Raw genomic sequence first — 15,827 nt, 5'->3', positions numbered from 1 at the left:
AAAAATTTTTATCCATGCAGGTTTTTTTTTATTGGTTATGAATAAACTACTAACAATACTATTCGCAATGAATATATTAAATGAGACCAAGCTCTAAGTAATAAATAATTAATAATCTAACTGTATAACATTAATCCGGAAATCGCAAACACATTGGTTGTTTGATACTTTTCACTAGTCAGATGTTGATGTTTTTTTTATGAGGCAGTAGGTATTGTGTTTTTGCGCTTTCGTATCAATTTACATATATTATTATTTAATTATGATGAATCGTTTTCTATTAGATAGATTGCGATATAGAAAAAAATGTTTTTCAACAGAAACATATTTTCTGTTTCGACAAAACAAATAAAATCAAAGCACTATCGTTCCCAATAGGTATTCAAACGGGTTTTTATATAAGCATATAATTTACCCAGCCTGTAGATACTAATAAACTAAATTTACCCCTGGGCTACAAAAGTAGTCCTAGCTACAAGTGCACGGACACAATGCATATCTCTCGCAGTTTGCACAGCGTAAAACAAGCGTGGCTCCCTAGCTAACGATCCAGACGCTTTGTTCAGCGCCGTACTGAATACCTGTACGCTGTGCCAACAGAGCTCGCAGAAAAGCTTTTTTGTACGGATACCTACTAGGGTACTCTACTATTTTTATGGTTACACTGAAACGGCTGTGAAACGCAGGTTCTATCTAACGTCTACTTTGGTGATTGCATTTTTTTAAATAGCAGTTTTGGCTCCCGATTCTGACATTAATTTAGAATAAAAAAACATAGCTAAGCCAATGTAATGAATATATTGCTTACCAAGAGAAGCGAATGAAAATTTTCTCTATGTAATAATGCATATCTACCTTACCTACTTATATTAATTTCATCTGATTTATTGTTTTTAGAGTGGCATAAGTAAGAGAGATTCGAAAGGTCAACAAGACCACAGAGCCACAGTGTATGATAAATACATAGAGGCACTCAACGCTTCCAGCACAAATAAGGTATGTAGCTACGATAAGCTATGGCGCGAATCCTTACAGTTTATTTCACTATGTAGAATTTAAAGTTTAATATAATATAATATTGTCTTCGGTTACCGCGATAGTTACTCATGAAATAAAACTATGGAAACGGATTAAATCGCGTATAATGAATTTAAAATACATCCCGACGTTTCGAACTCTTTACAGCGTTCGTGGTCAGCGGGTGACTGAGGAAAAATTAAAATGTGCAAAAGCTACCCACTTACAAGAAATATTAACGAACCATGACCACAAATAATATAGATTTCTAAAGCAGGTTCACACACTATTAATAAAGCCAGTTATACAATATTCAAAAAATTTTACCATTACTCTGTTAAAAAATAATTAACCAATTAACAGCCTTCGTCGTGCTTGTTCCATTATCAGATGTACTACTGGATCCCAAGCCGGTGGTAAAGTAAAGCCATCCTCTCTATTAAAGTTTGGATATTTCTTGATCTCAATGGCCTCTCGCAACATTCTGGGTATATATCGCTTCTCCTAAGCGAGAACCAGAGGCTTGTCAAACTTTATAGCATGATTGACTTTATCCATGACATGTTCAGAGACTGCAGACCTTTGCCGACGGTGCTTGACATCCGCTATGTGTTCCTTCACCCGTGTGGAAATGCTTCGTTTCGTCTGTCCCACATATGACAGCCCGCACTCACAGTCTAGCCTGTACACTCCCGCGCTTTGTAGAGGAGTTTGACATTTCACAGGCCTCAGGAATTGGGACATCTTCTTCATAGGCTTGAAATAAGTTTTAATAGAAGCCCGTTTCAAGATGTGGCTGATCCTATCTGTGACGCGATGTGATTAATACGCGATTTAATATAATATGTTAAATTTCGCACTGTTAAGATAATTTATCCATCTGTCGCCAGCTTTCCTGATTTACCAGTACCCATATTTGAAGAAGCTCCTTACAAACGTCGTAAATATAAGTTCACAACCTTATCAAGATCGGCTCCCACAATACCTGTACAAGTGTACACTGCAGAAGTGTGTACACATGTTTCAAATAATATAAAACACGGTATTTTGATTGTAATTGCATAAACCATGTGTCCACACGATTGCGATCACGAATTCGACTCACGATTCTACAGAATTGGTATCTGAATATTGCTATTCTGTTTTATTGAGGTAATTAATTACTAGTGCCTGCATAGTAATAGCCGTACTTAAGATGCTGTAAAGCAAAGCTTGTTAAAGGACTGGTGGCTATTTCCAAAAATATTCAAAGGAGACAGAAGATTTCCAAGATTTGAGGCATAATTTGGCGTACACAAGTACACACTCCAAGAACACACTACCTCTGAAGAGATAACGATAACTCTGATAGCAGATTTTTTGTAAGTATGAGATAACAGTTAAAGATGCTTCAAATGATGCTTATAGGATGGTTAAAAAATGTATACATACAAATACAACCCATTCTTGAACATAAAAGTGTGTAAAATGCTTACATAATTTTGATTTACAATCTTAACTCGATTTCCTACTTGCCAGTAAATGATTTTATATATGTTATAGACGTAATTTTCTGATATAATTTGTCTATTTCGACATATCTATTGTTCATAGGGTCAAGAAACCAATTGCGCGATTGTAGCCCCGCCGTGGGCCAGTTATCACTATCACTTACATAAGCTCGGTGCAGTGCGTTATCAGCAAATCACTTGAATCGTGCTTGAATCACATCTTCATCCCACCTGACTAGATTATTGTGACCTCCGATTGCGTAAAATGAGTTAAAATTTCGGGATAAACATATACTAGACATGACCTGATAGTTGGGAAGAAGTGTTTGTAAATTAAATCATGCGGCCTAGTTGCGTTGCGCGAGCGCATTGCACCATTCCCTTCTACTACCGAGCGATCACCAGTATAACTTTAACTTTGAGAGACCTTCAAATTGTATGGAACGCGGTTTTCTTATGTACTGGTTTTTCAGAAGCTAGTGCTTGATTAGAGAAGAGAAGAACAGTACAGGAAGCCGCTAAATGCTGCGGCCGCGCCGTGTTTAACTTGTAATTAAAACGAGTTCAACTCAGATTTGACTCATCTCTGATCGTTACCAAACCTTTGCTTTCGGTGTACTTTGTGTTTGAAGAAGAGTTTAATGCAGCAGTGCACGTGCAGTTATTTCTGGTTCAAATCAGTTCAGTTTAGCTGATTGCTTTACGAGTATTATTGAAATATTATTCATAATGCATTGATTAACTTCCAAGTAGCTATGCGATAAATATTTCAGTCAAATGCGAGGGAGTCTTCTGCTGTAAATAATTATTACAAATGTGGAAGTATATTAAAAACCCAAAAACTACTAAGATACAACAGAATACACCACTAGACCACTACCTACTATTTATTAAACCAAAAATCGTCGTAATTTTATCAGAACTTCCCTCACAGTTAAGTAATTCCAACTTTACAACCCGCTAACTTCACGCCCCCCTAATAACAAATAGCTGCCATTCTTAACTCGGTCCCTCAGACAATTTGTCGGATTTTTCACAATTTGAAGCGGTCCACGAAATAAATGAGAGTAGATGTCTTCCCGGCCCGCGGACCCGAGATGTTCACAAAGTTTAATGGGGGCGTCAGAGCCATACCAGCGGGTTTTTGATTTTGGTAGCCTATTTTGTATACCACTATGTGAACCTAAATGTACCTGTTCTTGTACGAATTAAATGGTCTCTTATCTAAGCTATAATATCTACTTTTGCTTTCTGTTTACGTTCGTCTAGAAAGTTTGTGTTTTTAACTACATAACTACTCTGTAAAATTGTTGGCTTTGCTGATGAGATGTGATGTCATGTGACGTCAAAAGAGAAGGTAACACGGGTTGGATAAAACCATATTCATAGTGAAAATTCTACATCTCATCAGGAATACAGACTTTATCGTAATAAAATACATACGACTGAAAACTTAATTTAGCAGAAAATACGCCACGGCCACGAGTTCAAACCTCCTCGGCACAAAACAGCATCAACGTTTCTGGTTAAGAAAAAATACAAAAAGAGGACCAAAAATGACCATTTGTGTAAACTTATTATCATGGATTTGAGATCAAGTTAAGCCGGTGAGGCGCTTGTAACTTAATCTTTTGTGAATTCAAGGAGAATACTAGGAATAGTATTCTCTTAGCTCACCGACCGGTGACGAGCGTTCACTTTAGTCGACCAGTACATGCCCTGTAGCCAAGAGTACTGTCGTAGACGTTCCTTGGCGAACGATATTAGACAACTGGCTGAGGCGCACCAATACGGAAGAGCGATAGAGAGAGATATAGCTTAGGAGTGTCAACGATTGTACCCTTGGTTTCAGGTGTGATATCCAGCAACTAATTGTTACTGTTGCTATTTACACTGGTCTTTGACGAACGCTTCACGCTCGGTGTAAGACAAGAATAAGGGCCAGGACGCCATCCCACTCGTCACTCGGCACATTAATCTCGCGTAGCGGCCCGTCAGTCTGTCACTGCCAGTAATCTAATACGACACGCCGGTTTTTTGTCCCCATATTACTTGCACTTAGTGGATGTACGTTGTACGCCTTAAAAAGGCCCTTAATCAGTCACCAGCTGATGCTGTCTTCGAGAATCAAACGCGCGAGAGTTACGACGGAATCGAGCATTTAGAGACGTCATTATGCAAGTCTTTATACAAATAAATTAATTTACATTTACATGTGTTCCATTAAAAGAAGATGTTAGTGAATACATTAGCTTGTGTTAAAACGTGAATTGATAATGATATTACCAGAAATATTTACAGTTGTAACACGAACATACCTACCGTGTACCTTACCTAAACCATTTTTTTTTTATCATACGTAGGGCGGTAAAAAATTGCGTCAAGTTGGTTTATTAAATACTCTCGATTAAATTATTTCCACGCCATTTGATGTTTCATTACTGTACACTTGTACAACCCACTCAAGGCTTACGTATTGTGTATGCGCTGTGCCGTTCGAGTTAGGATACATACTACATATCTACATATAGAGGTATAATGATTGTTAGTAATTTAGGATTTCACTTACCACAAATTTGTCGTTTTGAGCGCTTCTGGCAGGCCTCGCACGCGCCGGCGCAGCTGCCCCTGCGGTCGCCAGTGCGAGCAGCATCGCCAGCACGGACACGGCGCGCGCACGCACCCTCATTGTGCTCCTCAATTTCCTCCACTCCACTGAACATTTCCATTTCAAATTAGCGGCCCACACTGTATTACCATATAAGCCGCTTACCCTTTTAACAGTTATCGACTCTCTGTCTACATCTTCATTTTTAACCATATCATATAGTTTCCTTCCCTTACATGACTCTCGCCTTCTGTTATTTTGGCATTTGCATTTAGGCGCTATACATCTATCTAAATCGATCAGTTCGTTTTCTAAATTATCAATGGAATGATTTTTGTTTTTACTTTCTATGCTAGAGTCCATCGCATTGTTGGAAGGGTTTGATGTAACAGGCTCCATATTTGGTGAGACGGGATCGAGGGTTTCGGGCGTGCGCTCGGAATTTTGATGAGTGGGACATCGGCCTTGCGCGGCGGCGGCGGTGGCGGCGGCGGCGGTGGCGGGCGACATGGCGGGAGCGGCTGTCAGCTGAGCGTGCTGGCGGACATGCTCGCGGACTTGCGCGATGCGCCGGAGCACGCTATCTGCATGCAGGAAGCATACCGTGTGCTAGATTAATTTCTCTGCACGGGATGCAGGCGTTATCAGGCTACGTGGGTGGCGCGGCACTGTTTGTACGCGTCGTGTATTCTTGTATGCACAAGATATCAGTGATTTCTGCAACAAACCAGAGACATTGATTCATTCTATGTGATAAGTTAAGAAAATATAAACATATTTTTCTCTTTATACTGCGTTTCACTACAAGCCAAGGATACTTTGCAATGTATATAATTACGTTGTTACAAACATTTGTTATTTTATGGCACTGTACATTCTTGTGGACAAAAGCAGAGCATTTTATTACAATAAGTATAAGGATAAATCAAAGACCTTAACCTCAGTAGAACGTAAACAAACAATATTCCAAGATGTCAATTAAGGAAAATCATACACCACTTAATCCATTTAAATGGTTCATTAGACACATATTCGGAGATTCCCACACCGCAAGTAGTAGCTAGACCAATAAACTAGAGTTCAACTCCCGGAGAAAGTATTTGTGAAGTTGCACACTAAAAATAAAGAGTATCTGGAATGTGGCTGGAATACCAACTTTTTATCGGAAGTTATTTAGGTTCCGAGTTCGATTTCCCCTTCGACCAAGAACGGGTGCAAAGTTAAAATGAAAATCTAATAGTACATTTAACATGTTTTCTTTAGAATTTTCTCTCTATTCAAGTACTTTAAGAGCAAAGAGCCAATTACAATTTTAGTTTAAAATAACGGAAATTCAAACTTCAGAACTTTGACGACAATGTAATATTTAATGCATAAAATTTAGAGCTGATCTTAGTTTATGACTTTGGAAGAAACACTCTATATTTAAATATCTTCTGTTCTCAATTATACAAATGCATAAAACAATTAATGAGCCTGATAATGAAGATAGATAACCTATATTTTTTTTACAATGGAAATAACTAAAGTAAATGCGTGCGTGAATGGAAGTTAAGTAAAGGCGTGCGAAAAGATTTTTTGTTTTACTGAAACTATAAAATCTAATTCTAAGTATGTATCTACATATATCATGAACGAACAAGTATCACTGACAATATTTAACATAACAGCAAATTGCGCAAAAAAATATAATATAAACGCTCGCTCAATCGTAATTATCAAATTTATATAAAACATATTGAATTTATTTGTTAAATATCTACATGTGTGTAAACTAACCTATTAAGGTTATCTGAATCGTTAGTGTATATTTAATTACCTCTCACGCTAAGAAATATTTTAAAAATATGGGAATGCAATAAAAACTACCACTTGTGCTGCACCCTGTTAATCGGATGAAAAAAAGTACTCATGTTCAAGAGCGAGATAAGTTACCGCCCTTAAAGGGCAACACCTACAAAAGGACTCTTAACATACACATTTGTACATAGTTCGTGACATATCTTATATTCACAATGAAAACAGGACATCAGTTGACAAGCAAAAAGCTCGGGCGATGGCAAAATATTTGCTTCGCAGAGAGACAACCCGTTGATAACAGAACAATATTGTAAATACTAATTTATGGTCACTGATAAAACCCAAAGTAGGTACTCATAAATCTTGCTTTATAGTAATTTATCATGCTCGTCTATTTTCATTCCCAAGCTGACAGATAAATATGTGTAATGCATTTTTAAGTTGTTTATTTTATTTTTATACAGATAAAACAAGAATTCCTTACTCTTCTAGGTAAAAACGGAGATTTTTGATTGATATATATATCAATCTTATCATAAAGTCGTCACCGTTTCTCCATACAAATGTAGTCCACCTGTCGTCTAAAGATATTGTCATTATGGAAATTATTTGAACACAAAGTTTATTATTTATCCTCCTTGCGTTATCCCGGCATTTGCCACTTGCTCGTGGGAGCCTGGGGTCCGCTTTACAACTATTTTGCATACACTAGTTTTTACGAAAGCGACTGCCATACCTTCCAACCCGAAGGGTAAACTAAAACAATTCGAAAAGAAGTTTTACTTTGAAGTAACACAAAGTTTATTATTTATTTATTATATTATATTATGTACATACATATAGCTAAAACAATTCGGGTTTACTGTATTCTATTCTTTGATTATTTGATTAAATAAGTTAGAGAGAGCGAAGACAATTATTGAAGATGATAAGTTTTAGATAAGGAAAGCGCATTGTTGTTGTGGTCGATAAATATCAAATTGTACGAATATAAGTAAAACTATTTCTGTAGCGAGCGTTATTCTTATAAATAATTATGTGAACTATGTTAACCAGCCATCTAAGTCTACAATACTTTTGACTACGGTAACTGAACAAGTCTCACAATCACAACGTATGACTAATATATGTAACTTATATTATAAACTGAAAAAAAAGGCGAAAAAACTTGCCAAACTGTTACGTTTAATGGCGTCATTTTTTAAACAATCTTAAATTTTATATCTTAACTTAACCTATTTACATAATTACAACGTTCTATAGGTACTCAATAGGTATTGTCAATATACAACATGTAATCGATAACCTTTAGTAAGTTTCAGTGTCACGAAACGAAACCTCCCAAGTGATAAGATGGAGAGCTTATCTAGGTTACTGTCCATTTCGTTGTGGGAAGCAGATGGCAGACTCTGCGAATAGCGCTTTTTGTAGCATAAACAATTAAAGATAGAATCTTAAGACCGGAGACAAAACAAGATATACTCGTATAAAACAGACAATCCATAATATTTTACAGAGAGGGTGGTGAAGGTAAAAAAAATACACATTTTCGATGGACCTGGAGCAGAATGTGATCCCTGACCTTAGAAGATTATACCCAAAAGTTCTCAATAAACTGTAATTGTAATGCTAACTGTAAATAGTCAGTTTCAAAATGAGATCAAGTTCTTTTTTTTTTTTAAACGGCACACATTGAAATCTTCCTATTTTGACGCTATCTATTTACCGTACCCCTAATTACATATTCATAAACGTTTAGTAAGGTTAATCGTTAATTATCGTTTGTCCCTTTCCGACGTATTAGTTTGAGGGGTCAGTAAATAGTAACTCACCAAATCAACTGTGAAGAATGCAACTTAAAGTTTCTTAAAAAACCTAATGACAAAATTCGCTGCTTCGAGTTGAGCATTTACAAGTGGTCTAAATAGAAGTCGTTATTAACGAACACGGGCCAGTGTAATTATAATTAGAGCCACCATATGACTGCGTCCGCAAATAAATCATAATTCACTTACGATAGTTATGAGCAAAGAAACAGTAAGGAAAGTTTAACTAGGACATACAACATCCATTTGCAAATTGCGGTTTGTATTATAGATATTAAAATAAGTTCAAAAATATTATTATTTTCATGTTCGCTACGAATTAGGTAACGAGGCATGACTGTGTCAATTACATTCTCGAAAATAAGGAGAGCAATATTTTTTTAACCAATACATATTTGGAATAATGAGCCGTGGCAAATGCCGGGATAACGCAAGGAGGATGATGACATATTTGGAATAATCGGCAATATCTGCATAGTTACTTTGCAGCAGCAATGAGTAGCTTAGTGTATAATTTACGCTATGAATTAGTTTGCCTACTATATTATATAGGTATATATCGTCACTACTTTAAAAAAATCTCGTATCTCACGCTGCTCCTCAAAGTTAAAACGCAGTAAGTCTATATGCATTCCATACATACTACAATTTTCTTTTCATTGACAGACGAAGATACAAGTTTTTAAAAAGTAGTGACGATATATCAGTTTCAGGTTAGGTATAATAGTTATACAACTCGGAATTAATTTCCTATGATAAGACCTCGGTCAACAGCGCAGTGTGTACGCGCCTTAATCCACCCGCGCTTTTCGGAACCTATTACTTATGTGGATAATAACCGTCGAGATTTGAGTGGTTAGGGGATTGTTCTGCGTATGGGGACTAGCCCCTTTTATAGGAAGTATAAACCGGTATGTAAAAAAAATAACTTATCTACATAAATACAAGCAAAGCTTTAAATTCATGCAATTAATTACTGAAAGCACTATTTATGGTAAATACATAGAAAACATTCACTACTAAGAATAATGTCTGCTTACGACAAGAAGTCATTCATATGCAACATTTGCCTTTTCCGTAATTCGAACGTGACAACCTGACAACCACAGTTTTTATTCATTTTGATACTGGTTTTAAAAGCCGATCGATAATAGGGATACGTCAAATATTAGATTAGGATACGATCATGTCAGTGTCAAAGATTACATTTTTGTTTGAAGAATCGATACTGACAGATCGGCATATAGTATCTCAGTGACATCTTAGGAATATTGTTCGAATACGGCATTCAGTTTTAAAATAATAGTTGTCAACCAGATTAGTTAGTCACTTTTTACTAAGTTGGCCACAGCGGTGTCCAAAGTAGACCAAAGTCCTAATTGTCATTATACCTAATAGGTATATGGATTTTCATACGTACAGTCAATACCCACATTAAAAACAGTATGGTCAGCAGCTTTTCACAATTTTATTATTATTATTATTTATTTATTTAATAAAATAAATTGAAACAATTACAATTAAATACATCCAAATTTTTATTAATTATATCCAAAAGGTATGGATTTTTAACCAAGTTAATATAACGATGAATAGTTTGACAGCGGGGGCCGATTTTTGAGTCTCACTGTCACTAAAATATGAAAACGAATGACTATTTTCAGTGACAATTTTCTGAATTCGAACGCCGTGAGACTCTAAAATCGGCCCCCTGACTCTACATTTTTTCATAATGAAGTTCAAAGTAAACAAATCATTATCCAACTATTTCATAAATGAACAAATTAACATTGAGTGTAGGGTAATCAACTTCAACAAACCTAATGGCATTCCAGCAGTAAAGCAATGCAGACAAGCGAAAATTACTCCAACAAGAACTGGCTGCATACTTACACTATCTTAATTCTCAATCCGCTACGAATTCGCACCAAAGAAAATCATGAAAACAAAACAAGTCTCCCTTCAGAGCTTCCTGCGACAGAGCGGGACAACACGAAACTGAAAGCACTGCTCTACAAACAACTTTTCAGAATTCACACAGTGTCCTAACTTCAACTGAAACGTTCTTAGCGGCTAATTCGGTTCCGAACTATGAAAGAATATCAGTACAATTGGAAATGACACTGGCACTTAAAAAGTTTAGTTTATGTTAAGAAAAAAAAAATGTTTCAAGTGAGAGTTTCGTGAATGAAAAGAAACAGATGAGCGTCGCCCGCCCGACAGACGCGCGTTCGGCAACCGCGCTCTAACTACTAAACTTCGGGTGAACGGAACGGAACGTTGGAACAGTGGACTTTTAGTGCATGCGCCGGCTGGGTGCGTGTGCGTGCGTCTGTGTGTAGCCGCTGCGCTGGTGTGCTGCTTGGCGCTTTGTGGTTATTATTGTCCACGCACAATGAAGTGTATACAAGGATGTTGTACAAGTAACAATTTCTTTTGATTAAGGTTAGGGTGAAAGTAAATAAATAAAAATATAACAATGTCGCGATGCAACACATGTAATTTGCGTAATAATGCACTAGTAAATAGGTTTATGTATGTTACTAGTGTTACTACTTTGTTTACATCCATTATATCATTTACGTATACGTTTCTATAGTATAGATATTAATTAATTGTAATGAGTAATGAGCCAAATAAATTGTCCTTATGAACCTCTAATTATTGTGAAAACACATATTACCGGAAGCGTCAGTTAGCAATCACCAGGTGCAAGCTGGTTGCCAATGAAGCTGGCAGAGCTGGGTTCGAAGTTCGAATCCTCGTAAATTCCCCTGACATTTTTTATAAGACAACTATTCAGTTTTTACTGAATTAGAAAAGAGATGCCGAACAATTTTGACAGGTAGGTCTATATTTTTAACCAGTAAAGAAGACGAACGGATCCTTTAAAAACCGATAAAATGCATCCGCAGTAAACTCAAAGAGCGGCCTACCTATAGTCCCCGTCCAGAGTTTGCAGGGGGCATTGTTCGAGATGAATTAGTAGGGAGCTCATTAATGAGTGTATTGAACGCTCAAATGCATACAATTAAGTCCGGAAAGAAACAAAAGGCTCAGCCCCTTCGTATTGAGTACTGATTCCTTTGATAAATCACTACTAGTTTGTGGACAATAGGCGCAATTGTGGTAAAAAATAGTGTGTACAATCAGATATCTGTCTGGGAAATATTACCTACTAAATTTGGTGCATACATTAGAGGTCAATAATAAATTTCATAAAAAAAGGGTTCAGTCGGGTAAGCTTGGACAAAATGCCTCTTAGTAAATTATAATTACGCATTTCTTTGAATATAATTTAAGTGGCCAAGATCGGGCGGAGTGGGAATTTACGATTATTTATTCTAATTTATTAGGCTCGGTTCACGGTGCTCGTCTAGTCTAGTCAATCAGATTTTGACTGATAACAATGAATGCCAGGTGAGCTGAGCCTTTTTCTGCGGTGGGCGGCCTAAAGATTCCATCGTTTAGAGGGGGGGCATTAAGACGCATTTGAGGGGTGACCCTCGGTCCAGGCCAGGATCAGATCGGTCCTTATCTGGTCCAGCAAACTTCATTGGCTAGTTAGTTCGGTAACGCTGTCAGATACTTGGAGCATTTGAGTCAGTTCCACATATCGGCGTGATCATTATTCCATATTTTTTTTGGGTGAAGCGTATTGCTGTCGATGTCGCTTGACCTCAAGACCGCCGCTTTGCCGTTGCTGGTTTTTGCAGATGATTTTGTATGTATTTTTTTACCTAACCTAGCCTAATAATTTGGTCATATTAGGTGGTAGGTCATGTTTAATAAAGTAATAGATATACTTTATTTTTATTTTTCTCTAAAATGCCAAATAGAATTTTATACCGTCCATCAATCCAACAAGGTAAAAATGTAATAAAACACAAAAACGAGTGTTGTCTGCCTTCCTCAATTCTCTCCATAAAGAAGCTGAAATCCCTCGGAGCCGCAGTCTAGACTGGCAGCGCTAACTACACTAGCCGCCTCAACCTAATCTCGTGAACTGACGGTTTTGGCGGTGAAATATTGTTTCAGCATCCCTTTTCAAACTCACTTCATACAAATTTATTATTAAATTTGCAATCGTTTAAAAATGTGTGTGGAATCTATTTTCTTAAAAACACGTCGAAAGAAATTCGCGATAAAAAGTACCCTTGACATCCCTTCCTGATTTAGTGCGATGGATGTATTGAACATTCAAATAAAATAGATACATTATGTATATTATAAATTTATACACCTCCATACCTATTTGTGACTTTTCAGGAGTGAAGGTTCCTTGACTCTAAGTGTATGAAGTATTTACTCATAATTTTCAGCTATGATGGATAGCCACTACCTATTAGTAACATACAAATGATTCATTTCCTAGCATGTAATAATAAAGGCAGGAAAATAAATAATCTCCCAATACTGTATCGTAAGCCGTAACTTATAAATTAAGCAGTCATAATGATCGCCGTATTTTAACTGGACTTTCTTAGTTTTTTCATGAAATAGGAGGCAAATGAGCAGCTCATCGCCTGATGGTAAACAATCACCGCCTTTATGTTTTTTATTAGGTTTCATCATTAAATTTGTGTAAGTAATACTAATGATTTATAGTTACAGTGTGTTTTGTCAGCGTTGTCGGAGCTTTTTGCGTTTTCAGCATTAGTCCCACAGTAAATAGAAGCACAATTTGATTTGATTTGAAATTACGAGTTACAACTATTTACCTGCAAATATATACTGTGTAGAGAATTTTATGGAAATATACCTACTTCTCCTAAACATCATAACTGTAGCTTTTCCTGAATATATAAAAAAACTGAAAATGGGGACATAAAAATGGGGAGGAGGGTGAAGATTAACATCTCGGCGAGTTTTCTACTTCATTTACAAGTTTTTTCTTATAAACCTATTGTTAACAGAACACAGTAACCGTCAGCTTCTTTGAACATTCATAATCATAATCATAATCTTTATTGTTTGTGAGAAATGGGTTACATTGCCAGTAATACTAATTGTAACAATTTTCGTGGAATCACCAAAACTCTACCTTTACAGGTGTACAAACAAAGCATTCCTTACACGTCTTAGTCTAACTAGGAATTATATCATGCATTAATAGTTAATACACATCATATTATTTATTCATTCTTAATATAAGAACATACAAAATTAAAAATTAAATTATAAATTGGAAGTCAAACATAATATAATCCCATTAAGTCATAGTGCTCATAATTTAATAAATTCATTTATATTATAAAAACAATTTTGTACTAGCCAAGCACGGACTTTTGATTTAAATAACTGTAAATTATATGTCTTAAAAATGTCAGGTAATTTATTATAAATACGAATACACATAATATAAGAATTTCTCGATGAAAGTGCCAATTTAACAGAAGGTTTATGTAGAGTAAACTTATGCTGTGCTCTCGTCACTCGAGGACCCATGGTCTGGAACTCTACAAACAAGTATTTATACTTGTGGACAAAAACACAGACTTCAAAAATGTACAAACAGGGGAAGGTGAGTATGTCGTTTTCTATAAAATAATTGCGGCATGAGCCCAAATGTTTTATGCCAAACATAGCCCTGATACAACGCTTCTGTGTTATAAATAAGGCATCTTTATCAATGCTGTTTCCCCAAACTACAAGTCCATATCGTAAAATTGAGTTTACATAACCATTATAGGCGAGTATTGCTGCCTGGGTTGAAACAGTTTGGCTAATTCGTCTAAGTGCAAAGATAAAACTATTTACTTTAGATCTGACATTGGCGGCATGCGCCGTCCAATCACAGTGGCTGTCAATGATTATACCTAAAAATCTTGTATTTTGCACCTCTTGTACTACTTCACTACCTAGAATAATGTTTAATTTTTGTGTATTTCCTCTTGCTGTACTGAACTGAATATAGCTAGACTTATTTACATTTACTTTTAAGTTATTCACGTTCAACCACTCTACTGTGCTAACTAACGCCCTGTTTATATCATCATTATAAGTTTTCATATTTTCACATTTTACAATAATAGATGTGTCATCTGCGTACAGTAGGCAATCATGGCTGGGTAAGCACATCGGTAAATCATTTATGTAGAGCAAGAACAGCAGAGGCCCCAAAATACTGCCTTGCGGTACTCCGTATTTATTATGAATTAATGATGATTTGTATGACTCAAGAGTTTTAGATGTTTTGCAATATTTTAGGGTCTCGACACATTGATGTCTCTCATTGAGGTATGTCTTAATCCAATCAAAGCTGGCCCTCGAATACCATATCGATATAGTTTAATAAACATTCTCTTATGACAGACAAAATCGAAAGCTTTGCTCATGTCTAGAAACAAAACTGTTACAGGAATCTTATTATCGATTGCATTTAATACATGCCTCACATGTTTAAATGTCGTCAGTGTAGTACATCTCGATTTGCGAAAGCCATGCTGTTCCTCTGTTATTACATTTTAACGCTCTAGAAAGCTTGACAACCTACCAAACATAACTTTTTCATAGATTTTTGCGAACACAGATATCAAAGCAACTGGTCTTTAATTATCAATATCCGTCTTTGAGCCTTTCTTATGAAGGGGTTTAACCACTGATTGCTTTAGAGCATCCGGATAAACACCTTGGAGTAAGGATAAATTTATAGCGTGTAGGAGAGGTCGCTCAATAATATGCATACTCATTTTAATGATATTTGTTTTCACTCCATCATATCCCACCGATTTGGAGTTTTTGAGTGATTTGACCAGCTTATTCAGTTCATATGCGCTTACTGGATTGAGAAAAATGGTAGATGTGTTATTAATTATATCAATGTCATCTGTAGAATCGTGACAAACATTGTCTTGAACAACATTAATAAAATAATTATTAAAACATTCAGCAATTTGTTGGGGATCCTGAATAAATTTATCGCCACATTTCAATTTATCTACTGATTGTCTGCTACAGTCTGACGTTGTATAATCTTGAATAACGTTCCACACTGCCTTACATTTATTACTACTATTTTCTATATATTTTAAATTGTTAGCTTTTTGATGATTAAGAAAACACTTTTTAAGAAGATGACAATAG

The 15,827-nt window shown here is 36.1% G+C and overlaps 1 protein-coding gene across 1 annotated transcript in view; it reads right to left on the bottom strand.

Moving 5' to 3' along the window:
- Positions 1-10,969, bottom strand: part of LOC125230352 — a 58,498-nt gene extending 47,529 nt beyond the window's left edge. Inside the window, exons 1-2 of the mRNA XM_048135488.1 lie at positions 10,635-10,969; positions 5,077-5,832 (exon numbers count right to left, since the gene is read on the bottom strand). Of these exons, the coding sequence (XP_047991445.1) occupies positions 5,077-5,625 (549 nt within the window). The 5' untranslated portion in view covers positions 5,626-5,832; positions 10,635-10,969. The remainder of the gene's footprint in view (positions 1-5,076; positions 5,833-10,634) is intronic.
- Positions 10,970-15,827: the final 4,858 nt, after the last annotated feature.

The sequence above is a fragment of the Leguminivora glycinivorella genome, chromosome 10 (assembly GCF_023078275.1).
Source record: "Leguminivora glycinivorella isolate SPB_JAAS2020 chromosome 10, LegGlyc_1.1, whole genome shotgun sequence".
NCBI classification, from domain to species: Eukaryota; Metazoa; Arthropoda; class Insecta; order Lepidoptera; family Tortricidae; genus Leguminivora; species Leguminivora glycinivorella.
The sequence above is the reverse complement of the archived record's forward strand: the minus strand, read 5'-3'. Positions and strand labels throughout refer to the sequence as shown.